Source organism: Nothoprocta perdicaria, unplaced genomic scaffold (genome assembly GCF_003342845.1).
Source record: "Nothoprocta perdicaria isolate Ctin4 unplaced genomic scaffold, notPer1 scaffold_12, whole genome shotgun sequence".
Lineage (NCBI taxonomy): Eukaryota > Metazoa > Chordata > Aves > Tinamiformes > Tinamidae > Nothoprocta > Nothoprocta perdicaria.
Window position 1 is genome coordinate 76,461 of NW_020454316.1, and position 26,363 is coordinate 102,823.

The 26,363-nt window shown below is 36.3% G+C and overlaps 1 protein-coding gene across 1 annotated transcript in view; it reads right to left on the reverse strand.

The window, feature by feature from the left end:
* Nucleotides 1-7,369: 7,369 nt before the first annotated feature.
* The window catches only part of KCTD5 (potassium channel tetramerization domain containing 5), a 30,958-nt gene continuing 11,964 nt past the window's right edge, over nt 7,370-26,363 (reverse strand). Inside the window, exons 5-7 of the mRNA XM_026054096.1 lie at nt 24,333-24,449; nt 17,241-17,366; nt 7,370-9,543 (exon numbers count right to left, since the gene is read on the reverse strand). Coding sequence (XP_025909881.1) covers nt 9,514-9,543; nt 17,241-17,366; nt 24,333-24,449 — 273 coding nt within the window. The 3' untranslated portion in view covers nt 7,370-9,513. The remainder of the gene's footprint in view (nt 9,544-17,240; nt 17,367-24,332; nt 24,450-26,363) is intronic.

Genomic DNA, 26,363 nt, shown 5'->3' on the forward strand with positions numbered 1-26,363 from the left:
TTGAGGCCGAGAGGACCCCACCCCCCCGTGAACAGGCAGGACTCTGATTGGCCGGCGGGTGCTCCGCCCCTCGAGGAACTTTCACGGGTGATTGGTTGGCTGGAGAACTCGTCAGCGGGAGGGGATTTTCATTAGGCCTTGGCGCCGCTCTGAGCGGTGCTGGGGGGTGGGGCGGGGGGCTGAAGGCTGAGGCGGCGGAGCGCGGGCGGCCGCAGACACCCGGCCCGTGTGTTTGGGGGCGCCTCCTTGGCCATAGCCCGGGCCGCAGGAAACGCGCTCCTGCCTCGCCACGTTCCGCCGTTAGCTGTGTGCTTGGCTTGTTATTTAGATAATAGCTTATAAGAATTCTTTTGTTTGTGCGTGTGTGTGTGAGAAACAGGGTATTGGGTTCTTATATGCAAATTACATACTTTATTTTGCTGAATATTAATCATATTTTAAATGAAATTTAAGTCCTGAAGCTTTTACCCAGCTGTGTTTCATCATGATCTCCACACGATAGTTGTTCTTGAGCTGCCTCCAGTGTGTTGCTTAAAACTAAATTAAAAACTGTGTCTCAACCGGGAATACTAGAATTAATTTTGGGAAAAAAAATCACTTAAATTTCTCCAAATCAAAATATGTGCTTAGTTAGAAATTGTATTGCCCTACAGTTCATATGTAGGCAGCTGCTGAAATAATCTTAGATACGTTAAATGGCCTCTTAGAAGACTTGTGTTCTGTGCAGCTCTGGGTATCTAGAATTCAGTTGCAATTGGCACCTAAAACTAGTAGGATGACTTGACCTCATTAGAATTTTTTTTTGTGCTTAGCTGTTACAATTCCAATTTTGAACTCCATTAGATGTTTCTGCTCCTTGGATCACTGTAAACATGACACACAACATGAAGATGTAAGCTGGTTTTGAGAAAATGGGTATGGCACAGAGAAAGGGGAATAACCTATTTTTGCCTGCAATGAAGGGGGCAAGGTATTATCAGTATAAGCTGCAGCAAGAAAAATGAAGATAAGGAATGAAGAAAATCTTCAATGTCAAAGATGGTAAGACAGTTGATTGCCCTATGGGGGAGTGAGTGGTACGGGCTCTTCAGTACATGGGGGTTTAAAGGTAGGTTAGACAACATATGTTGGAAGCGTTGCTGTTTCTGCCTTTGACCAAGGGCACAAGCTGAATGGTGTATCTCAGCCCCTTCCAGATTTTTTAAAATCCATTTTCTCATTTATTCTTGTCTCATTTTTGATTGCTATAGAAAGTATGGAGAGGACAAGTATTCTTTCCAGTAGACAGGTGGGCAGTTGGAATGTCTCCCTGTTACAGTAAGGAACAGTGAAAGAGATAATGAGGCAGAACAGGAATAGTGACACATCACAGAAATGTTTAAGACTGCCAGGTAATCATTTCACCTTAATATAAACAGTCCAAATTCTTGAAGCGCTTGCTGTATTCTCATTGTGTCCTTATTTAGCTTCTTTGTATAATGGAGTTAATTAACAGTAACTACCTTCTCTTTGAATGMGCAGTCTTTATTCCCATTTGTGATTCAGCCATGCAAAACAGATTTTCCTTCCTGTGGGTTCCAGCTCCTGCATAGTTCTCTTTTCTTAATGCATGCACACCTGTAGCAGTATCATCTTTAATTGTTTTGTTTCAACTAGTAAATGCTGAGAAGGAAGTCAGTTTACAGATACATGTACAGAAGACACATCCTGTACAGTCACAAATGACTTGGCATTTCTTTATGAAAACACCAGTTACAGATTGCTTTGCAAGTTACTGAGTGTCTCAATATCACATTGCTTGGTGAAAATATAGCTGGAATCTCTAGTGATTTCTCAGCAGAAGTTCAAAAATAAGGTATTTAGACTGTATAAGAACATAATAGTGGCTATGCCTAATCAGACTACAGGTCATTATTCTAGTCATCTTTTGTGAGTAGCTAATACTTGCAGTAGGAAGAAAATGAACTCTCTTGCATACCTTTCTGGCATCTATCATTTGCAGTATGGGGTCCTCTGAGCTGAAGTATTATCCCTGCATTTAAGATGCAACTTTGGTAGCATGGTCCTTAAGGTAATAGACAGATGCACCACACTGTATTATGTGGACTTCCCAGGGTTTTGTGTTGCTTGAATTTGCATCCTTGCAAACTCAGCCCTGAAGATTGTTACCATTGATCTGAACGGATGTGACGGAAGAAGTGACATTTCTGTGCAGAGGACTGCAAGCACATTACCAGAAGCAGTGTTTTAAAGCAAACTGCTATCACTTACCTTCTGCAGTTACCCAGAGAGCAGCCCAGAGAACCGCACATAAACATCAAACTCTGCTTATGACTGCCAGGTAAGAATCAGCACCCCACAAGGTCACTTTCACCTTCCTGAAATAAACTCTGACTGTTTTGAAAGATTCAAGTGGAGTGTTAACGACTTACTCAGAAGTGCGGGATCATCTCCTTTAGGTTCCCTTACACTAACTGATTTATGGTTTGGGATACACAGTTACAGAATTTTCATGTTCTCACCTTTGACAGTTTGTGAAGACACTGAAAGCTACAGATACAGAAAATAGGAATTTAGATTAGAAGAAGTACTGCTTGATTGTAAAGTCTTAAATACTTTTAAGAAGTCTGACAAAATATGGAAGTGTATACAGAATAGTTAATACTACTGGATTGGAATGTTACTAAAATACAAGAGATTTCAGTAAAATTATACCAAAGTTGATGAATATGTAAGGAAAAATTAAGCAATTATTTGCATTTAAAAGTAAAACTAATTAAATTATTCTCATACTTACCTGTGCAGACTCTAAGATTTTAGAATTCAAAGTCTTAGCCTCTCATACCTCTCATTTCCATATTTGGAAAATAAGGGCAATTACGTTGATTTCTCAATACTAACAGTAAATTACAATCTTTTCTATCCTTGTAGATGAAACAGCTGTCAAAAACTGTCTAAATTATTTTAGTAACCTCTTTCAGATACTTAATCACTGACTTTCTTCAGTTTTTTGCTCTACTTCTGTAGAAAATGTACTAAGTGGCTTCTTATTTACATTTCCCATATTATACTCCGTTGTCCTTATTATAAAGTGTTGATTTCAGTTACCTTATTTTTTTCAAACAACAAACATTTACTTTAAAGATTCAAGTATTCTAGAAGAAATTGTGTTTTTAGGCAGGTTTATTTGTGTTTTGTATGAAGGAAAATATATGCACAATGTTCACTTAAACCTTGGCATTTTGCTCTTTTGTGATTATATACCCATACTAGAGTGAAGAATTTCCTACTGTAACAAGCAACAACAGTAATGGTAAACATGAAATTTCACAGTGAATAAGCTTGCTTTCTATAACTACGGGRCTGGGGCAAGAGAAGAGGGTGCATCTCCTTTACATAGGAATAAGTAACACTGCTTCGAGTGATTGCATAAAAGTGAACTGTTAAGCTATATTTTTTTAATCTGAAGTGCTAAACTGAGTATATTTGTGATATTACACTCTTAATGGACTCAGAAAAGAAAACTTAAGAGACTTTGAAAGGGAGAAAACATATTTATTTCATGCAGTTTATAATACACTAGTGTTATGAAAAGGAAGTTAAAAAAAATACCCACACACATTTTAATAGTATGTTTTTTCTAAAAATGATGGCTAATTGTAGCCATCGTCAAATGATTTGGGAAGCCCTAGAGGGTTTTTATTCAGGGAAATGCCCCGTATTTAATTTGTTGTCCATGTTTGTGCTAATAATTTAGAYTAATACAAAAGCATTAAAACCAACTCAAAATTTTGCTGCAGTAAGAACACTTCGGAGATAAAGAACTGGCACGAAAGAAAATATTATTGCTAATCCACTATTCAGGAAATAACATTTTGCAACTATGGTGACTTGGACATCAGCATAAAACACCTGGTGAACAACTGATTGTGAGACCAGCTTTTAAAAAAAACAAAACCAACAATAAGAAGCAACCCCCTCAAAACAACCCACCTGCTGAATTGAGCAGGCAGGCCTCTTCAGCAGGTCATCCCCATTTCACAGAAGCAGCTGAAAATACTTGCCATCTGCTACTTGTTCAGTTCAGTGATCTTGGTTAAGTTACAAGTAGAAGTGGGCAATATTTGTTTTACAATGTCTTGGCACTTGCTTCTTCTTAGCAAGCCAAAGGCTAAGTTGAGTTTAAGTAAGGTTGCACATACGGTTTTGGAAAATCTTGGAAAGGATGAAGAACTAAGTACAAGGATTCATCAACTCATACATTTCAAATACAGGGTTTGGAAATCTTATCAGCTGTTAAGCTGGGCCCCTCCTCTGAGGGAAACGGAATGCTGTTACAGAACCTCCACCCCTCCGAAGCAGCAAAATAGTTTTCAAATATATGTGTGTGTGTGTGTGTGCATATATATTTATATTTTCATTATAGTAGTGATTAATATTGAAAAACCTAAACAGAGTCTTTTTGGTAGAACACCTTGATAGACCTTGCCAAAGGAAAGTGAATTGCAAAGGAATATTCAGTGATTATTTCCTGGAATAGAATCTTCCTCAGAATCTATCTATTGCCAGTTCTGTTCACAGAAACCATTAGATTTCAGCACAGGAAATAATAAAGGGTTGGGAAAGTGGGTACTCTTTCACCATGTCCCTAAGTTTCACTATGTCCCTATATACACATATTTGCAATTGGCTTAGCAATTTCCAAAACAATTTTAGTATGAGTTACAGGAAAAATGGAGTGGCTCCTTTACAAAACTTATGTCTCTGAATCTTCAAAGTAGCCCTAGAAAACATTATAGCCCTTAGTATTCCACAAACGGAAAGTTCTTTCTGCTCAACAGTCACCTAAGCAAATTGAACAATAATAAAGTGACCTATTTAGCCCTTTAAAGCCTCAGTTCAGTGAGAAGCCTTTAAAAACTCCCAATTGCTGGAAGCCACAAGAAAGGATATATTACACTCACTTTCAGAGAGCCACCCCCCCCCCCTTTTTTTTTCTTAATGGAATATTTGTGGTATGTTTAGAATCTGTACTTCTACACACAAACCCAAGTAAGATCCTTAAAGGAGCAAATAACTGCAGTCTAAACCAGAATTAATCAAATAGGAAGCATCCTCAGATCTTGTGTATTTCAAAACTGCTGTGCTAGAAAATACTCTTYACCAGTGACCTCCAGAAGTCTAATTATCCTGCTATGACAGATACTGTTGAATGGGTGTAGAGCAAAATCAAAATCTCATCTCTTTTTATGGGCCTCAACTTTCAGGACTGATTCAAGAGGATAATTTGAAAAACCTGGAAGAGATTTGGAAAATGACACTTGCATTTTTTATCACATCTCAACTGAACAAAAGCGCAAGCTACAGCTGAACCCTTTTTCACTAGACTTTGATCTTCACAAATAACCCAGTACTTTTTCTTCTGTTAGTACTTCTCAAGACACATGTTCCAATATACCCAAATGAGTAGAAAATATACATTATAACAGTTTCTAAATAATTTCATTCAGGAATACGCTATAATTTTTACAGTCCAAGCTTATTTTTATTAACATCAATAAAAATAGGAGATTTGTAATTAATATAATTTAATTTTATGGCGGTAGCTCCCTACAATGTTTCACTGCTTGAGACTGACAACTTTCAACAGCCTCAGCAGAGGTCCACAGAATGCAGTGCTCTGTTCTGAGAGGTGGTTTTGGGGAAACACCATCACGCAGTAGGACCTGGATGGAACAGACCTGTTCCTTTATGGCACCTGTAATCAAGTTTTTGTTTGCTTTGACCACTGCTAGTTGATCACTGCTAACTGACTGTGCATGCACTTTACTGAAAATGGAGCTACACAGGAATTGTCTGAACAACAKCTGAAGAAAAAAAAAAGCGCTACACAGGTATCTTCAGCTCAATYTGTTCAGGAGTATTTTTTATTAAAGCTAAGGTGAAAGATGAAATTTTATCATTACCACAAGCCTGGCTGAATTCAAGGAAACACGGTACTTTTTCCTAATAAACTGAGCATATGATGCTGAGGACTCAGAAGTTCCACAGAGAATCAATTTATGCTGCAAAACATAATTTGCCTTTGATACACAATTAAGTCACTGTGGAATAGTAAGTTAACATAGGCCATAATCCTTGGTAACCTGAGAGCAAACAGGACAGAATTCCAAATAACCGTGTGTCTTTCACTAAAAGAACTATTTCATATTTACTGCGGGTAGCTGTTGAGTCAAGCTACACTTCTGGACAGCTGCTATGGACCAGAGGACTCAGAATGAGCTGTTATCAGGACAAAAGATAAAATTCCATTTAATTGCTGCTTGAAGAAAGCCAAAAGCATTTGATTTACAAATCAATCATCCCCAATAACAAAAATTATCCTCTGACTAAATCAAGCCAACAATACTACCTGTTTCCTAACATAAAGCAGGAAATTGCTATGGTAAATTTAATTTTTTTCATTTTTTTAAGCAAGGTTATAAAATACGATTGTGTAAAASTCCATAAAGATTTCCTCTAAAAATCCCTTAATCATCAACAACATCTACAATTTGATCAAATGCAGACAGCAGAATATTTATACAGCAAAAGGGCATAAAGTTAAACTTTCCATAGAGTTTATAAATTTTCATGACAGGTCATTTCTATTAACTACATGGAGTAGTATCCCACCTCTCTGCTTTATTTCTTCCTGCTATGATTGTTTGATGCTCGGGATCTCGATTTTCAACCTGGAATACTGTTTTGATTTAAGGATTAAAAAAAAAATGTATAAATACAGAATTTACACTTTGCCTCAAAGACTTTCTCAGTATAGGTCTTCAAGTATGCTCTTTTGATGAACCTGTTTGTATAGTTCTATGCTATTCTTCTGTGGTAAACATTCCCCAAATGATAGAAAAGAAACAGACAAAAGACTCCAGTTTAAATTATAATGGTAAATTTTCTTCAAAAAGGCATATGATAACACTTCAAGCTATCAGAAAGCTGCAGATGTTTAAAAAAAATAAAAAATAAAAAACCTCACTAACAATAGGAGAATAGTTAGTTCACAAGGTCTCATACAACAGCATATAAAAATCATGTAAAAGCTACCTGCCTATTAAGGTGGGTTTTTTTTGTTGTTGTTGCTGTTGTGTTTTGTTTGTTTTTTGCTTAAGATCTTTATGAGATATTGGAAAGAAAAATGCAAAATAATTAACCCTTTATTTTCCCCAAATTTGCCTCAATAGGGATACAGCATAAACTAGATTTCAGGTAATCCCCACCATAAAATTATGTTTTTAAAGATACTCCCATGAACAAAGCCATTCTTAAAAAAAAAAAAAAATCTTTTTACCTATTCTAAATTTGTTCACTTTGCTCAGTTTGTTACTCATGCTTTGCTGTTCTCATTCTTTCAGCTGATGAATTAAATCGTTCTGTCATTTTGTGTTAAATAAAACAGAAAACACAAATGCAGATTCAGGATTATTATACAGTTATTTTAGGCATTAAAATCCACACATGCCAATGCTGAATTATTCTGTACAGCACAGCAAGTAAAGAACAAGAAACCTAGTTGGCTGCACATCCATGAGCTAGAGAGCCCAGAGAATATGATGAAGCCACATTGTCTAAAAACACAGTGATTACTGTATCAGAGGAAATGTTTTAATATGCAGTTAACAAAGACAACCATTATGCTTATTTTCAAATACATAAGATTATCTGTTACTATTTAGGGGAAATTTGGGTGCTAAATTTAAGCAGCTAAAATACGGGTGCCTAAAAAAGTATAAAAGTATAAACATTCCCCCCCTACGCAATTACATTTTAGTAAATTCAATTCAGTCTTAACATCTTAAAAAAAGACAAACATTTTATGTGTTATGGAGAGGCCAGCAGCTTCCTGCGCAGACCACATCCAAGTGGCAAAATGCACTAATGCTTTCTAGCACTAGATGCATGGACAAAACATTTAGCCCACTGCTTAACCTGCTTTGTAGAAATGCTTTTACAAATTATTTCTGCCCATCTTTTATCAATATACATTAAGTTTAAAAAAAAAAAAAATAGGCAGACCCTAGGTGCCTGACAGTCAGGTTTGTGTGTAAAGGATTACCTAGAGCATATGCTTAAATTCTGAACTTACTGAGAGTGAAAGATTTATTTTTATTTACTCTTTTAGAATTCTAAGCAATCTTACAGGTTTTTGAGACTTCTTTCTGCTGCTTTCAGCTACATGTATTAATGAAGCTGAATTTTATCCTATCAATTAAGTATTTCAAAAATGTGCTGAAGATTTTGCTTAAAACATAGCATATTAAAAAGCTCCAGTCTGGGTATTAGCCTTTATCAAGGACATAACCTAATAAAGCTGCACCAGATGTTTTCAAACAGTGTTCTTTAACTGCATAGTTGAAACAGTATAGAAAGATAGACTGATTTTAAGTATCCTGATATCCAAAATAATTAAGATTTTTAATTGGATGATCTTGTGTTCACATTCAATGTTGATCTTAAACCCACTCATAAGAATGTAGGACTAGCCAGCCATATTTCTATGCAACCCCCAGTTCTCTTACAAATCTTTACCAAAATCCACAGTGAGATCAACACTTGTAGCCATTTTTAGAAGTATAAACACACACTTGACTACAACGATTTCAAAAGAAACAAAATGCTCAGTTGCTCATTTTAAGTGAATTTTGATTCCCCTCACAAACTCCTGGCTAAAACCAGAGCATAACTTTTGCAGGAGAACACTTTGGACAGGAGTATCAAGAATGACTCAAACGAAGGACACTTTCTCTGAGTTTCCTCTTCTCTTTGAGTATTAAAATATGCCATAAACCCAGTCACTAAGTTGATATATACATCCTTCCTTGAGAAAAAAACACTTTTGTCTGTGGTGTAACATTTTATGTACTAGTTTCAGTTGATCTCCTAGGCTGTTCTGCTGTTGTTACATGACAGAATATGTCACAGAGCCATACGGAATGTGCAGTATAAGAGAGTCACCAGGAGCTGCCACCGAATCCAAAACAATGTAGGCCCCTAAATTTACATTTGTGGGCTGTAATGCATGCGTACGTGCGTGTGTGTGTGTGTGTAGCACCAGTTACATTGTCCTTTAAATGTTTAAAACGATTAGTAAGAAAAACTCTTCAAACTGATCAACATTGGGTCATCCAGCACCAGGCGTAAGCGCTACATGTCTCAGAGAAAAATATGAGTGCATGGTCACCTCTATTCAAATGACCAATGTCAGCCAGCCCATAAGAGAGTATAACCACGCACTACAACCAAAACTTAACACACACTCTCACACCATCTATTCCCACTAAGTAATCTTGCAATGCTTTCAGCCAGTTTATACCAGCTTATAGGCAAAAATGGTTGAACCCAGATCAACAGAAAATTGTCTAAATCAGATTTTTTCTTTTGCAGCCAAGCCTCTTCAATGCGACAATTCACTGCTTCTTGGAATAAAAGAGAAAAAAAAATCTTCAGCATTCGATATTGTCTTCACATCCTGGATCCTCTTTCTTGCAAAATCTGGAAGAGACCAATATAAAACAATATATATTTAAATTAAAACTCCGTCAATGTTATTCCTAAATGCATGAAGGACAAAGAACAACATGATCATGATTTCAAWTCACTCATGAAGTGTCAGGGAGCTGGTTCAAGAACATTCTTGAAGCTTATGCTGCAAGGCTGAAAAACAAAGAAGATTGATACATATGATAACTCCTATCAAACACCACTAAAACACATGTAAAACACTGCTGAGTCTTATCTAATATATCCAAATCTTTAGTATTGGTAGATATAAAAGATAAGCCACTTGACCTCATCCTAGTTCTGACAATACTTACATCACTATATGGTAAATGAACTCAGTTATTTGATTAAAAATTGGGATTTAATTTTCATTTACCTTGTTCTAAAATACCCTCAACTGTCATTTTAGCTGCTGTGTTCCATAAAACARCAGTGAAAATACAAATTAGCAATTTAAAATATGTACTTAAAATGTGATGACACAGGTACTTTTCAAAGGCTGATTATGAGCATGCATGAACTAAGCCCCACATGTGGAGCTTGATCTCTCTTGTATGAACTAAATTCAGCCCACTAGATTTCTTTAGACTTTTGCTATACTGTTTAATATATAAGACTTAGCTGTTGAACAGACCAGCTATGTGAAAATAAGTACTATGCTGAAAACAGTTTTAAAATACTTTTACATTAATATTATTTGGTCATGAAAGATCTCACAAGTCTGCTAGGCATCCTTGTCTACATGAAAACTGCGTCTGTGAAGACAGGACATAGCATGTTATATTTATCCCGTATTACCTCATCAAACATTATCCCTTGTATTGCCCAAGACAGGCAGTTGACAGGCTGTGACTTCATGAGGAGGAATAGGTTTCTCAAAAGTTCTGTCCATGGAATTTCATCTTCCTATTGAATTGAGATTCCCATGACAGTGAATAAAACCATCTGTTTCTTGTTTTAATTTTTCTTTTTGGGAAGGGAAAGTGTTCTAAAAGGACTCAGTTTGTTATACAGTAATTTTAACAGGCATATTTTAAAAAGCCTAAACTATAATAGAAAAAGCCTGAACTATAATAGAAAAAAAATCTGCCCTTCAAAAAACAGGTATTCTCATCTACAGTACCTTGAAACATGGAAGGCCACTTCTACCTGGAMTATTTTTGCCTTTTCTATTTCAATTCTCTTCAGTTCCTCCAGTGAGGAAAGGATCAAAGTCTTAGGACTGACCAGAAACCACATTCTTAGTCTTGGTCCTAACAGCAAACTATAGAACTGTAGTTCTGTATAAGCAAACTACAGAACAAATCATGACAGCTAAAAAAATAAAAAAGAAGACTAAGCAAAGCTCTAAATACGCTGAGCATAAGCACTGCTAAACAACATTCACCACATTCACCAGTAAATGAAATAATCTAAGACACTACATTTTATTTTGTTTGTTGGCTGTTTTCCTGATGTTAGGGAAGAGCTCTTGATTTCAAAAGCTGAAAGAAAGTAAATGCATGATCTTCAAGAAATGGTCATAGTAGTTTTCAATGTAGAATTTCCTTCTATGGTGATTATCATATAGTTTCATATTAAGACAAAAACCTTATGCTAATACCCAGTGGTACATTCCATCCCAAAGGATTCAGTCTGACAGTACACACAAACTCCTCCATCTTTGTGCCTGTAAGGTGAAAATTAGCAACCACTTAGCACAGCAGTTTCATATAACTTTAAATGAAAAAATAAACCTAGGGTTTGGTTTTCTTTTTATTATTATCTTTTTCTTACAAAATGTTGGCAATTTAATTCCATCATCCCTTATTAATCATCAAGCCTAGTAATTCTTTCATCGGTACTGTAGTCAAGTAGGGTCTCTCTCACTCTGCACAGCTGCATGGGATTTTTTAAGAACGGAAGTTCATGAGGACCCTTGCCACCATCTGTATGCCTCCGAAACATTTGAGCACTAATTTACTTCCAAGAAAATCTACTTTATCCTTTGTACTTTCTGCAGTACTTAGATTTTACTTTGTTGTTAGAAACTTCTTTTTCATTTCATAATCAATAATATTAGCATTCAGAAATTATGAAACCAGATGACAATGCAGCCGCTTTGATAAAGTTCCAACTGTGACGTATTTTAAGGCATATATTATATACCAATACTGCTTATTTATTATGAAGATAATTTGCTGTGCGCACTAAATGACAAGCATTTCGATAAATATTTCATACTTGAATTCTTTCCAAGAATATTTGCAGTTGGCCACAGCTTAGAACAAGTACTGTGGTAGATGTCCATATTGCTCTGACATAAGAAATACAGTTGACAAGTGAAACAGTCATTAAGAGAAGCAAAAATATGGCTGAAGCAAGTATCTGCACATTAGAAAATAATACTAGTTCAAATCATTTTGTAAATCTTTCACATTTAAAATGCAATATCAGTTTATTCTTTCCTGGAAAATAAAAAATACTTTTAAGATTTTTTTTTGTTTTCTTTGTACTTCAAGAACACAGGAAATAGGATAAATCTAATCGGATCTAAATGCTGTACTTAACACATTTTGCTGAGCCAGTAATCCAAAGTAAGGCAGAAACCCTGATTAGATCAAGATATATTTTACCATAGCACTTTAATTGACACTTCTTCTACAACCTCTACCTTTATTTAAAAGACTTTCGATTAACAAGCTCTCCTGATAAATATTCCATCCATCTCTCTTTAGAAACTGAAAAAGAAAATCTCTTATCAAGAATAGTCTCAAACTCAGGCTTATTTCCTAGATTCAGAAATAATTATGGTAGGTGTTCTAAACTGCCACTATCTAGGACTGAACAGTATAGTCTTCCCCACCTCTTTTTTTTCTTCTTTTGTAAATCTTTTCTTCAATAATAAACTGAATAAACTCTCAGATCCTAAAGCACCTGAATGCAACTGCTTTTTAGAGAAGGAGAGCTTGAGAATACTTCCTCCCACTCAGAAATAAATTGTTGATAATCAAATAGCTTCTTAACAGACTGACTCTCTCAAGCAGCCTAGGAATCCTGCATTCAATTCAGGTACAAGGCTAGTTTACTTTTTTTCCCCTCATCCTCCCAATAAAGGCATCAGATTCACACCCATTACAGCCATTCTTGAAGGCTTGAGAGAAGAGCGCACTTTACCTCAAAGTAGTTTCTATTAGTACTCATTAAGACAATAATTTAGCCTTTTCTCCAACCATCTTGAGAAGAAAAAAAAAMCACTTCAGAGATAAATATAAGGATGCATTTAGAAAGGAAAAAAAAAAAGTGTACACATAAAAAGCTGAAACACACTCTCACGTAATTACAAGTATCTAGACTATATATGGATTCCAGTGACTATTTGCCTATATCATTGAACTTTCAGGGCTAAGTTATCCTCCAGAACTTGGGAGGCAGGAGCAGTTCTTGTAGACACTTTAGAAAAGAGTTGTAGAAGTTGTTCTTTCCAATCCTACTTTAAAGGTCAGAGCTAGAAAATCATATAAGTACCCTGATCTTCAATAAGATATCAACTTCTTGACTATAGTGGAAAAAGACTTGCTCTCCAGAGAGGGTGTTTCCTATGATATATGTAACTGCAAGGATAAAATCATTTCCTTATATTGTAAGGATAAAATAATTTCCTTATATTTGCCAGGCATCAATTTGAAAACCAGAAAACATTTTGATATAGCAATAACAAGTCTTACCAGGTTGACTGGTAAGACTTTTCACCATGTTGCACTTAGGTTTATTTATTGTCAAATCAGACATTTACTGAAAATTCACAATGAAGATTATCAGATGCCCCAAACATATCTATTTGACAGAAAAGGTGGTGCAAAGAAAAAGAAGAAGAAAAAACAACTTTGATCAAAAAGCATTTCCTTTCTAGAAACTATCTGAAGCACTTTTCCCAGCATAGCTCTAAAAGACCTGATAACAATACAACCAATAACAGCAGCATGACTCAAGTCTGTCAAAGAAGCAACAAGCCATAGGAGAAATTCTGTCGTTACTAACTGTGCCATAACTATAACCACAAACAAATACACCATCAGGACTAGCCAACGGACAGCACTAGTGGGGGTAAGGATTGGATGGGTCTGAAAAAAAAAAGCATGTGGGTAAAATCCTAGGGCAGCTAGTGCTCACCATGACATTTAAACTTAATCTGAGTCATTCATATCGTAATCCGTCTCTTCATCCTCGCTCTGAGTAGCATGCAGCAAGTATAGAGAAAGGAAGGGAAAAGAAAAGATTGCAAGTGAGTCAGAGCTTCAACGAAGTACAGTCCACTTACGCTTGACGCAACTGAGGTGACACTTGCTTATTTTTAACTGGACACCCACTCTTCATAAAAAAAATAACACAGAAAACTCTTTCAAGCGGGAACATTATAAAATGCATGAAATTTTCCATTTCAAAACATCCTAAATCAGTAGATAAAAGTTGATAGTGTCAAATAACATAACACAGGGTTCATATAGACAATTTAAACGTAACTGTAAATCTATCACCTTAACTGTGTTTATTCTCCACACATGTGGAAGGATAGCACTCGAGAACTGAACTATGGATGAAGGAACTACAAATTGGCCTTTGTCATTCTTCCCAAGAGTTGTAAGTCAATAAAGTAGGATGAAAGAAAATAATGCACTTGGCAACAGATTGTCCTTCTGAGGTATCATTGCTACTAGTAGAAACCATTGAAATGCTTTAAATCAATGTCACAGAGGGGTTAATTTCCTTCTGGATCTTCAAGAAGGGACTATACRTTCACCAATGTATAGTACAGTTAAGTAGTGCACAGGTTTGAGAGACATTAAAGACTGCACAAATGCACCACGGACTCTGATTACCCAGGCAGCCCATGTTTCGAAGTTTTGTTACCATTTCCCTATGCTAACCTACACAGGCAAAAAAGGAASAAAATCTCTTGGAAGGAACAAAGGCAAAGTTTCATTAGATGGTCTGCTCAGAAAATGCTTTTTCCTGTTTTGAAAGTCTAGTAGTATTAATTGAAATACCAGTATCTAGTGATATACAAAAAATTGTTTTCTCATAATAGGAATGATTTCAGAAGCCATGGCAAAGTCTCACTAACTATTATTTTTGCAGTAGAGTGGGTTAGTACATAATTTTAATGAGACATTTCAATTTTAATCACATGATGTTCCTTAGGACCAATTCAGAAACTAGTAAACAGATTACAGATTGCAGGATTAAAGCTAGTTAAGCAGGAAACTACTGAGACAGCTGCTCTAAAGGATCAGTCAAGATTCCTGATCACAGGTGTAATGAACTTTCCAGTCATAAAGGACTAAAAACCAAAAATGGGTCGTGGTTTTCTGTTTGGTTTGTATTTTTCCCTGTAAGGCAAGATATATAAAGGAACTGTTAAAAACATAATACATCAAAAATGATTCTTCAAGTGTTCCCAACTCTTCTTCAGAGCATCCCTTTAAGACATTCTCTCTCATAATGCAGGTGATGGGCAAATAGGCACAATAACATATATTAGCACATTAACATTACACATTAACACAAATTTACACACGAGATTCAAATAAGATTTTTTTTTGTTTGTTATTATAATTAATTCCTATGTTTTGGTGTTATCCTCACTGTTAAAGAAATTCAAAATATTATACTTCCAAATGGTATATAACCAGTCACTGTCTGGGGATAATTTAATCCATTTGCTTTCTAAGGTGACTCTCTGACAGCTAATGCAGTTTCTTAAACTTCGTAGACATGCAACCCTTTCAGCACTTTTGTTCTCACATGAGCATCCTTTCTGCCGCTCGCTCTCTCTCTCTCTCTCTCCCCCTCCCTGCCTGCCCTTGAAATACAACCTCCAGGTATTTCTCTTCAAAAAACAAACACTTCATTTTACAGCTAACAGGCTGCTTGTAAAGAAACAGTTTATACTAATACCAGACACAGTTCCAGCTAAATTTGACCTTTCAATATACCACTACTTCATTTATCACCTCTGCTGAGAGAGCAGCAGTGCAACTCCTTCTGCCTTACAGAGTGAAATGCAGCTTCAATTACTAATTATACAAGTCTCCAGTAGACAGGAAAATGCTTATTGCCATTAATTACTAGCAACAGCTCAAGTATCCTAGGGTACTTATACCTGCCACTAAAGATTAACACTAATTCTTACTCCACCCTGGTCAAAAAGTGCTGTCACCTTCTCTGAAATGATGATCAAGAAGGTCTAAGATTTAGTTTATCTCAGAGCTACTGCATGTACAGGAGTCATACTTCACTCTGGCCTAGCTTTTTTGTTCACCCTTTAACCATTTTATTTTCTTCACATTTTCTACGAATTTAAGGATACAGTACAGCTCTGGAAAGTACTCAAGTGCTTTCCCGCCAAAGATTACAATAACTTCTTATGAAGATGTACACTACATTCAAGAATTCTATTTTTTATTTCAGGTATATATCCTAGCCATTAACTATTACCATACATGTCTAACTTGTCAACTTATTAGTTTTCTTGAAGCACTGTAGCAAAGGCAGACCTTGCTCAGGATGTTAAGGTGGGGAAAAAAAAAAAAAAGCACCATAGCCCAGGTTCACTGTTTACTCTTGAATAATCTTTTGTAATTCTTTGAAATTTTATCTCAACTATGACAAAATATCAGAAAATGATTATTTCACTAAAAATCCTATGTGTATTTTTATAGTATCATTTTCAAGAGAGCAACATGATCAAGTTAAAAGCACAAAAAGTAGTGAAGTGTTAGAGTACACTGGGGGCACCAATAACAAGACTCAGATCACATTTTAACATTATTTGTCTCTTGAACCTCAAGATTTATTTCTTAGAAGGTGATTTTTGAAAATGCAACCTTTTATATGTTCAACTAGTTGTTTCCCATTTGAACATAAAAATTTAAAAGCTTCTAAGGCAACTACAGAAGTAGCCAATTTATCTGTAACCATCTCCTCGCATAAGGCAACAGTATCATAATAGGAACCATTTGATACATATGGAAGAGAAGAGTATAATTCATTATATACAAAACTAGGCAAACACTACAGTTCAGTTGTGTCTATTTTCTTTTAATCTTTTCCTTTAGAAAYGCTGAAAGATGAATGATGAAACTGCTGAGATACTGCATCCATTACAATGTCTTTGTAAAGCTGGTTACAGAAAGAAGAGAGAACTAAGTGGAAACCTGAAAATAGCAAGCAAATATCTTCATTAAAGAGGAACGTATCTTATAAATTATTGCAGAAGACTGTATTTTTTAGAAGAAGCATATTACATTCACATTCTTGATAGGGAAAATTCTTCAGTTGAGCTCAAGCAAGAGAAACGGATTTGAACTGTTTAGGTGGCAGAATGAGAAATCTCTCAAATGTGGGAGAAATGAAAGGTAAATTCTCAAATGGAAATAGCAAATGTTTACCACTACTCAAAGAACATGACAGATATCAGCAACAGTACAGAGTAGTCCATTTAAAGCACTCATTTTATATTTACAACCAACGTGTGCTGACTGTACCATTTATATTCTTCTGTACAATGAACAAGGAACCATTATTCCTTGAGGGGAAGAAGATGAAGGCAATTAATGGTTCAGAATACAGGTAGGCCTAGCATGACTTAGCCAAGTCCACCTGCTTTAATCATTTATCATTGATTATTCCATTGTAGAGTAACTTACCTTTGCTTTTTCACTGGGTTCACTGGTTGTGCCATAGGGAGTGTTATGCAATTCTTTTGAGACAACACACAGAAATTCAGCCTGATCTTCATTGCCATAGTTATAGGAAGAACCAATACTAACCAGCTGAAAGAAGAAAAAAATTCAATTGTATTTCCACATAGAATAATTTCTATCAATTATGCTCATTAACACAAACACACCTCATTCTTCAGACTGCTGTGCCTGAATTCTCCACACAATTCTCCACTTCAGTACATTTTAATATTGACAAATACATTGACATTCTAATGCTAAGATAGATATAGCTTTTCTTTTTAAATATTTACAAATTGAATCATTTAAGTTTATGATTGCACCATCAAAGAAAAGGCTACAGAGGCCAATGGAGAAGCAGCCTGTGTCCTGCTACTTCTTAGAAACCTCCCTGTCCTCCAAAGTTAATATTCAAAAGGTCTGTATGAGGTGTCTCGATATGGTGTGATTTAACATGTAAATGGCTGCATGCAGGAAGAACTCGAGCCTAAAGAGACACCTACCGCTTCACTTCCAGAATGATGATCTTTCTGTTAGAATATATTTTGAGGGGACAAAGCTGAAATCTGCATTTGACTGGAAAACAGCAAGACACAGCATGCTGGGACATTAACACTGGAAATTCATGTGTACTCCTATGGGGAAGTTAGTTAAAGAAGCATTTCAAGCAGAAGCCATGTATAATGAAATGTGACTTTTTACAAGCTTCTGGAAGTCTCAATACTGAATGATGACAGTTTACAAAGAAAGAAGTATATGCTCAATATCAGTATTATTGCACATGTATCATATTTATCAACTGGTAGTTTTATGTAACTTTTCTTACCTTACACACAGTACACTTGCCTAATTCTAGTTTTACATAGCCTGCCTTTTTCAGACAGTATCAATTCAGATGTAGCTACCTTAGTTTTGTAAATGTTTATTTCAAAAGCATAACAAGATTATCTGCAGTATTGTAATTATTGATCCAAATCAGTAACCTAAATGTCAACCTGTTGCACAGACAGTGCATCTAAATGTCATTACCACATCGATACTAAATCTACCTAACAAGCCACTACAGACACTTAAGGCTTTTCTATTACCCATTCTTCAGTCCATATACTAATTTTCAACACTTATATGACAGAAGTTATTAGTCCAAAATCCAGATCACTAATCAGTCAAAAATTATTCTAATACTGTGCTCTGATTATAGGCCCATAGGAAAAGCTCAATTTGTTTTTGTAGGACAACAGCACTCAAAGCAGTCTATGATTCTCTGTCTATAAGCAAACTAAGTACTTACATTAGCCTTACAGAGCAACAAAGAGAGTAAAAGACTTGTTAAAACAGGAGGTGTAGCTATAAGATGCATACTTGAGGGAGAAGACTATTTTTCCAACAAAAACAGACTGTAAACTAAGGTTAAAAGCAGCTTCCATGAAGCACTGTCATTAGAGAACAAAGTCTCACTATTCTTTTAAGGGGAGATATAGAACAGAGCTGCTCAGATACAATATTATACTAGGACAGCCTCACAAGCATCTCAACAGATGGATCAAACCACATGTACAGAGCAACAGGCACTATGCAACAGGCACTATGCCTACACAATGAACCAACTTGATGGCAGTTCTAGGCAATGTCAACATTTTTGGACATGATGATCTTAACACTATCCTCCATATGAGGCTTAAGTCTTCTCTTCACTGCCCAGCCTCCACTTCTACTGTATCCTGCTCAGAGCTAAAGAAATGTTATTTGCAAGGCCTCTCTTGTTAAGGAGGAGAAAGAGCTGTTGGAGGAAACCTAAACACTTTGCAGTCTCCAACACAATGTATTTGTCTGATACAAAATCACAAACCCCATAAAATAATACAGTTGCTTAGTTGCACAAAATGGACTAAGAAAGCTTACCATGTGTGAGAAGCCATTCCAGAATTATTTTATTTACAGAGGTGATTTGTTGATTCTCTTCCCTATCAGCAAAAAGTATTGTACACAAATTTTCAGGGGAAAAAAACCCTGCTATATTAGCTCTAAGCCTGTTAAAGCAGCACAAGATTTAGATTTAGTAATATACAAATATATTGCTATATGTCTGCATTATATAGCAATTACTAACTATACAATACGAATACAATAACTAGTTAAATTCTCAAGGTGAAATGTAAGGAATATTTTAAATGGTATTTTTAACTCATTTAAGAATCAAAATAATAATAAAAAAAGATGGATAGATATTTAAACATACCCCCAAAATTTATCTTCTCCTAAGAGAAACTTGAAAAAAGTTTCCTCATACGGAAGCTCCGGGAGAGTGGGCTAGACGAGTGCACGGTGCGGTGGATCGAGGGCTGGCTGGATGGCAGAGCTCAGAGGGTGGTCATAAATGGGGCCGAGTCCAGTTGGAGGCCTGTAGCCAGTGGTGTCCCCCAGGGGTCAGTACTGGGCCCAGTGCTGTTCAACTTGTTTATCAATGACCTGGACGAGGGCACGGAATGCACCCTGAGCAAGTTTGCGGATGACACCAAGCTGGGTGGAGTGGCCGACACTCCGGAGGGCTGTGCTGCCATCCAGAGGGACCTGGACAGGCTGGWGAGTTGGGCAGAGAGGAACCTCATGAGGTTCAATAAGGACAAGTGCAGGGTCCTGCACCTGGGGAGGAATAACCCCAGGCATCAGCACAGATTAGGGGTGGACCTGCTGGAAAGCACCTCCACGGAGAGGGACCTGGGAGTCCTGGTTGACACTAAGTTAACCATGAGTGAGCAGTGTGCCCTCGTGGCCAAGAAGGCCAATGGSATCCTGGCCTGCATCAGGAGGAGCGTTGCCAGCAGGTCAAGGGAGGTGRTTCTGCCCCTCTACTCAGCTCTGGTGAGGCCGCACCTGGAGTACTGTGTTCAGTTCTGGGCTCCCCAGTATAGGAAGGACGTGGAGCTTCTGGAGAGGGTCCAGAGAAGGGCAACCAGGATGATTAAGGGAATGGAACATCTCTCGTATGAAGAGAGGCYGAGTGAGCTGGGCCTTTTTTCTCTGGAGAAGAGACGGCTCAGAGGGGATATGATTAATATGTATAAGTTCAGGAAGGGAGAATGCAGGGAGGAAGGGGACAGGCTGTTCTCACTGGTGGCCAGCGATAGGACGAGGGGTAATGGCCACAAACTGAAGCATAAGAAGTTCCGTCTCCAGGTGAGGAAAAACTTCTCCACTGTGAGGGTGCCAGAGCCCTGGAACAGGCTGCCCAGGGAGGTTGTGGAGTCTCCTACTCTGGAGGTCTTCAAAACCCGCCTGGATGCCACCCTGTGCCACATGCTCTAGGTGTCCGTGCTGGAGCAGGAAGGTTGGACTAGATGGTCTGTAGAGGTCCCTTCCAACCTTAAATATTCTGAAATTCTGAAATTCTGAAAAATTCGAGTATATGATTTAACTTAGTAAACAGTGACCGTCTTGTAAAATTGCAAGAATTGGACAGCAGATAAACTATGGTAACAACTGTAGTAATTATACTACCAGGACGAAAAACTTGACTTCACTCACTGACACTCAACATAAATACATGATCTCTCCAAAAACAGATGCAATATAAGCCTTATTATCAGTCAAATCATGAATCCTGGTTTTAAAAAGGAAATGTATTGAGTAGATAGCTACTTAAAATCCCCCATTCATGTTTTAGTTGACATTTTGGACATGATTCTTTTTAGGAAGCATGGTAGACTATTAGCTAAACCATAGGCTGCTAGCTAGCAGAATAAAAACTATTAATTTTCCTGGCCGTGGTAAGTCTAGAAAACTTTTTTTTTGATATTATTAATCAGTTGGTGCATTTCCAAATAGTTTCCTTTGCAATGTTAAGTACTACTTATKCAAAGTTCAGTTGCACTATCCTGTCATAAACAATTCCATACACCTACAATTGAGAATGTATTACTTGTGTAGTGCCGATAGTATGCTTGAAACTGTTGTAATTCCTTGAGATGCATCAGTGGCAGAAAGGGGAAGGCAGAAAAGAAGCAATGGAAAATGGCTGCAAATTAGAACGGAATTGTAGTGCCAGAAAATACAATTAGAAATAAAGCAATATTAYGCATTGATATTCCAAAAGTTATCTAGGCATTCCTAGTATTGGTAAGTATGCTTTCAAAAGGATGCTGAGAAATGAGTTGTAAATTAATTAAAAAACAACAATAAATCAGAGTAATCTGAGGTTGGTATGTTAAGCGTGCATTACAATGAATAGCAAGAGGCTTTCAAATTGTCCAGCCCACTGTCTCAAATTTTTGGAAAGTACGAGCCTTTTCTGGCTCACAGGTCCTAGGCAGCAAAGCTGTAATAACCAAGAATTTAAGGAGGAGGAAACAAAATGGATTTGGATGCTATTTATATGTATTTTTCTCTTTTAATGTCTATGATGTTTCATTATACTTTTTACTAACACATTGTGATCCTGCTTGAGGCCCCTGTGAGCTCCAGTAGGGTCTATAACTGAGCATAGTTGTATTAAATACCACAGAAAATTCACTTGACGGAGATCTATTCATTGTTTGTGTAGAATAAGGTTGCTGACACTAGTAGTCTGACAGCTGCAACTCACAAAGGCAGTGATGGAAAGCATTTAAACATTTTTTTTAATTAACAGAAATAGAGTTATTTGCATTACACTGAGGACAGAAACAAGAAGCGGAAAGCTCCTGTCCCTAAAAGCTTGAATTTTAAAGTAAGATAAAAGATAGTCATCAGAGAGGTTAAAAGAAAAAAAATGGCCTAGGTAATGGTGGACAGAGACCACCTTATGCCTAGATATGGTCAGGCTTGTTTTCAAGAAATTGAACAGTTAGTAATGCTTTGGGATACAATAATGCAGGAATTTCTGAAGAATATTTCCTGAGTCTGTAAGAAAAAAAAATGCCTCTTTTAAAATTTAAGAAAAGCAGATAAAATTGGTATAGCTTGACAGAGCAATTCATCTACAAGTAAATCAATCCTGCATTGTTATTCAATGGCAGCAGAATATATAAATCTCCTCCAGTCTTAAATCAGTGACTGCACACCAAAAAAATCCTTATGAGCAGGCTATACTTGGACAAAATTGTTGGTGTCTCACCTAACTTTCGAAGTGAGCAAATCTCATGCCTGCTTGAATGCCAGAGCTAGGTTTCAAAGCCAGTACATATAATATCTTTTTCTGTACAGAATTATGATATCAGTACAGTGATTTTTGTCTAGAATCTATATGGCATATTTACTGGACAATATTAGTAACACTACTGTGATCACAGAAAACACTCCAACTTTTACAAAAAATGTGTTTCCTACCTGCCTTTGTCTTATTACCACAGGAGTTACTTACATTAACTATCCTTTCTACTTTGAGACTACTAATTTCCTCCTTTCTGTGATGGTCTGATTCTCAAACCCAGAAAAACTCTATTTTATTTTCATTTCTATTTAGCTCAGACTATTACTGCTTTTATTTCAGACAGGGAAAACTGCTTGTATATTTAACTGCTCATTTTTTTTTATTATACTAATAACAGTTGACGGAATGAAAGAAATTAGTTCTCTCTTTTTTTTTTTYCACTAGATCAAGTTGTATTACATAAGAACAAGCTCCACTCCTTAGAGCTATGTTGTGTTCATTCCACTGCCTTTTCAAAGGGTTTGCAAAAAGCTATTAATGTACACATCAGCTTTTAAACTTAGCATTGATGACTGACTGGGGACTGCAAGCACATTGATTTCAAGACTCTTAATGATGAAGTTTACCAACTGTCAGACCTCAACTGTAAGAGGAATAAAAGTTTATTTCCTTCCAGAATCTTACAGATTTTATAATGGCTTCATTTTTTTTTCACTGCTTTCCCCAATCTCCCATTTTATTACTTAGAATTTTACTTCATGCTCTCTAGGACAACATCATGGGGCCCGTAACTTAGGCATCTTTAGCAATAGCCCAGGTACTCTTCTTAGTTCCAAGAAGCCGACAAAAACATTGCATTAACTCCACATTCCAAACGTTACCTATACAACTGCAAGAAACAGAGACTCTTTAGTGCCTTGGAAGGAGATTTCAGAATATACTTAGGCAGCAGTTTAGGTTTAAAATTTAGAATTGCATAACTTAGTGACCACGTAAACAGGCATGTTTCTGCTCATATAGCCATATTACTGACATGTTATCTTAATGATGTTTCACTAGCTTCTCAGACTGAAAAACATGTAGCAAAGAAAATAACAAGTTTTCTCTGAGTATTTTACTAGTGAAAAAATACTAAAAAACATCAGGTTCCCAAATAGATGCACATAAGAAACTTCAAAATGAAGCACAGTAAGGTAAAGAAATGGGTACTACTTTCAGCGTCACTGCTTAGCAAAAGCAATCCTCCCTGGGAAGTAACACAGAAATTTAAAAAGCAACAACTTGGTAGTGAGGGGAGCAGAAAAGATGAGACAGCCTAAAGAACAAGTGGATGAGCTTACTATTCTCCATTAAGATTTAAAGAAAGTTTCCCAAGGAAAAGAAGAGTATATTTCCTCCTCTTGATAAGGGTTTTAAAACAAACTACTGTTTTTGTTCTCCTCTCCCTCCTCTGCCTTTTCAAAAATAGAGAACTTAGTCAAAACTCACTCGGTTATTAGATGTATGAAACATACTCAAACTACAATAACAAATACCTCAAATGTCTTTTTTTTTCTTCTTTTTTCTTTTTTTCCTGAATTCAGTGAGCTCAGAGCTGTATTTGTACAGCTCCTGATGTTTAAGTTGTACATTTTTTACACAAGTATGGATCAAAGGCTCTTAACTTTGGAGGAAAATGTAAGAAGACAAGCATTCTTCTTAAGAAAAATCATTGACTCATGAGTTCAAGTAACTAGGATGTTTTTTAACAATATGAACATTTATGATGAGTAATGAAATACTAYGAAAATAAATAAAAGCCAGTCACAAATACACACAAGCTACTATGTGCTGTACACCCAGAAATATAGTGGAATGATTTGAAAGCAGCAGAAATGCAAGGAGGCCAAGCATATTGGTGTGAGGGCAAAAAGAACAGTGTGACACACCTCACTGCAGCATTTCTGGAAGCATCTCTCTTCCCCTTTCACTTCCCGTGACACTATCAGCAGATACTCTGCCTGCTGGGCCCGACCACAGCCATACTGGGAACCTATACTGACAAGCTGGAATAACCAATCAGAGCAAAACACAAAAAGAAACCTTTGTAAAGCTGAGGCACAGAACCATTACCCACATAGTACAAATAACAAATGAACTCAAATGTTCAGGTAACACTTACTTGCCACTAGAACAGATTGCTATCAAGCTACAACTTTAATCCCGATATATTTTAATTTTATGGAGGCAGTTGCAAAGCCCTTTGTAACTTCAGGGCAAGTCACAGTTACTGATAGTAAATTAGAAAATTTCCAATGCCATTATAAAATTGCCAACTATTCTGAAAAAAATCCAAACAAAATTATGAAAGTGAGAGCACTATTTTCCTATCTTACACACCAATTGGGGAAGATAACATGTAGATACAAGGCCATAACGCACTGAATCCAGTCTAGGTATGGAAGAACCTTGTCTTGCTCCAGATGTTGGTAAAGAAAATATAGCTATGGAAACATACAGTCAGTTACAAGAAAAAGTTGAGAGTTTATAAACTGTTTTTAAAAGGGATAATTTACAGAAGAACCAAGACAAGATCTTTAGTGTAAAACATTATCTGTCTTGTTTTCATGAAAGTCAGCATCAAGAAATTCGTTCATAACTGCCAAAAAACTAATAATCTAGAAGTTCAGAACAATCTTAGTTAAATTTATTATCTTCTCATTACAAAAAGTATTTTATTTTAATAATACATTGCACCGTCTAACCCAAATTAAAGCACAGCCTGCCAGTGCACTTAAGATCAATTTTCAACTAGACAACAAATGGCTAAATAGAGTACACTTTACATTAGTGATGATGAAAAGGCTCATGATCAGTAAAGTTATTTATATTCTGTTACTGTTACATGGATAATTTTGAAGGGAGTAGCTAAATACTGTCCTCCTCAGGTACTAAATCTTTTTAAGACAGCATTGCAGTGCCAGACTCAAGCTACATTAATCATCAAGTTCACATTACCTTACATGACAAGCCTGTCTAAAACCTCTGCATGTAGAAATTCTGTAAATGTAAAATCCACAGTTTCTTATTATGCAGTAATGACAAAATTATTATTTCTGATTTTCCTGAGGAGGTAACAATTACAGGTAAAATCATCTGCAGAATAATCCTGTGAAATTAAAAAAAAAAARGGGGGGGGGCAGTATAGCCACTTTTAAGCACTTTGTTCTAACGGAGAACACTTCTTCAGGTGAATTTTTTTGACTGGAACTGATATATAATTTGCTTTGATATATACTTTGCTAGCAGTACTTTCACTCATTTATCTTCTCTGCAAAAGTACATATCCTTACTAGGGTATCAAAAGTTTAACACGTTCTTGTTTAATTCTCATAATTGCATTTTAAGAGAAAAAATTTTAATTGTTCTAAGGGAAAGAAACATTTTTAATCAGAATCAACCACTGAAACATGCTATGTGGGGTACAGACCACAAGGACTCTCAAATCACAGAAATGGTATTCTCTGAGAAAATAGGCAGTATCTGTCCCACCAGTGATATATACCACTGCATGGTAGAAGCCATCACAGAGATTATTTCTGGATCACTCTGCTTATTAAGAAAGATCTACTTAGGGGAAAAGAAAAAAAAAAAGGAAAAAAAAGAAAGCATGACAGAAATGCCACGGTTCTCAAATCTTTATAATAAATCTGTCTGGATGATAACAAACATTACAATCATGTTGCAAGTGAATGATATCTTCTAAAAGCCAGTTTGCTATACAATCAAAGCAGAGAATGACATAGGCTGAGGTAATGAAGTTGAATAATAAGGGACCATATATCTGTTGTGTTTATCAACCTCAAACTATATGCCCAAGTGAGAACAATGTAGGGAAGAGTAAGCAGGGAGAAAGCTAGATGAAAGAGGGAAATAGTTTTAAAAAATTTTTAAAAAAGGAATTTTCCCAAAATGCAAAT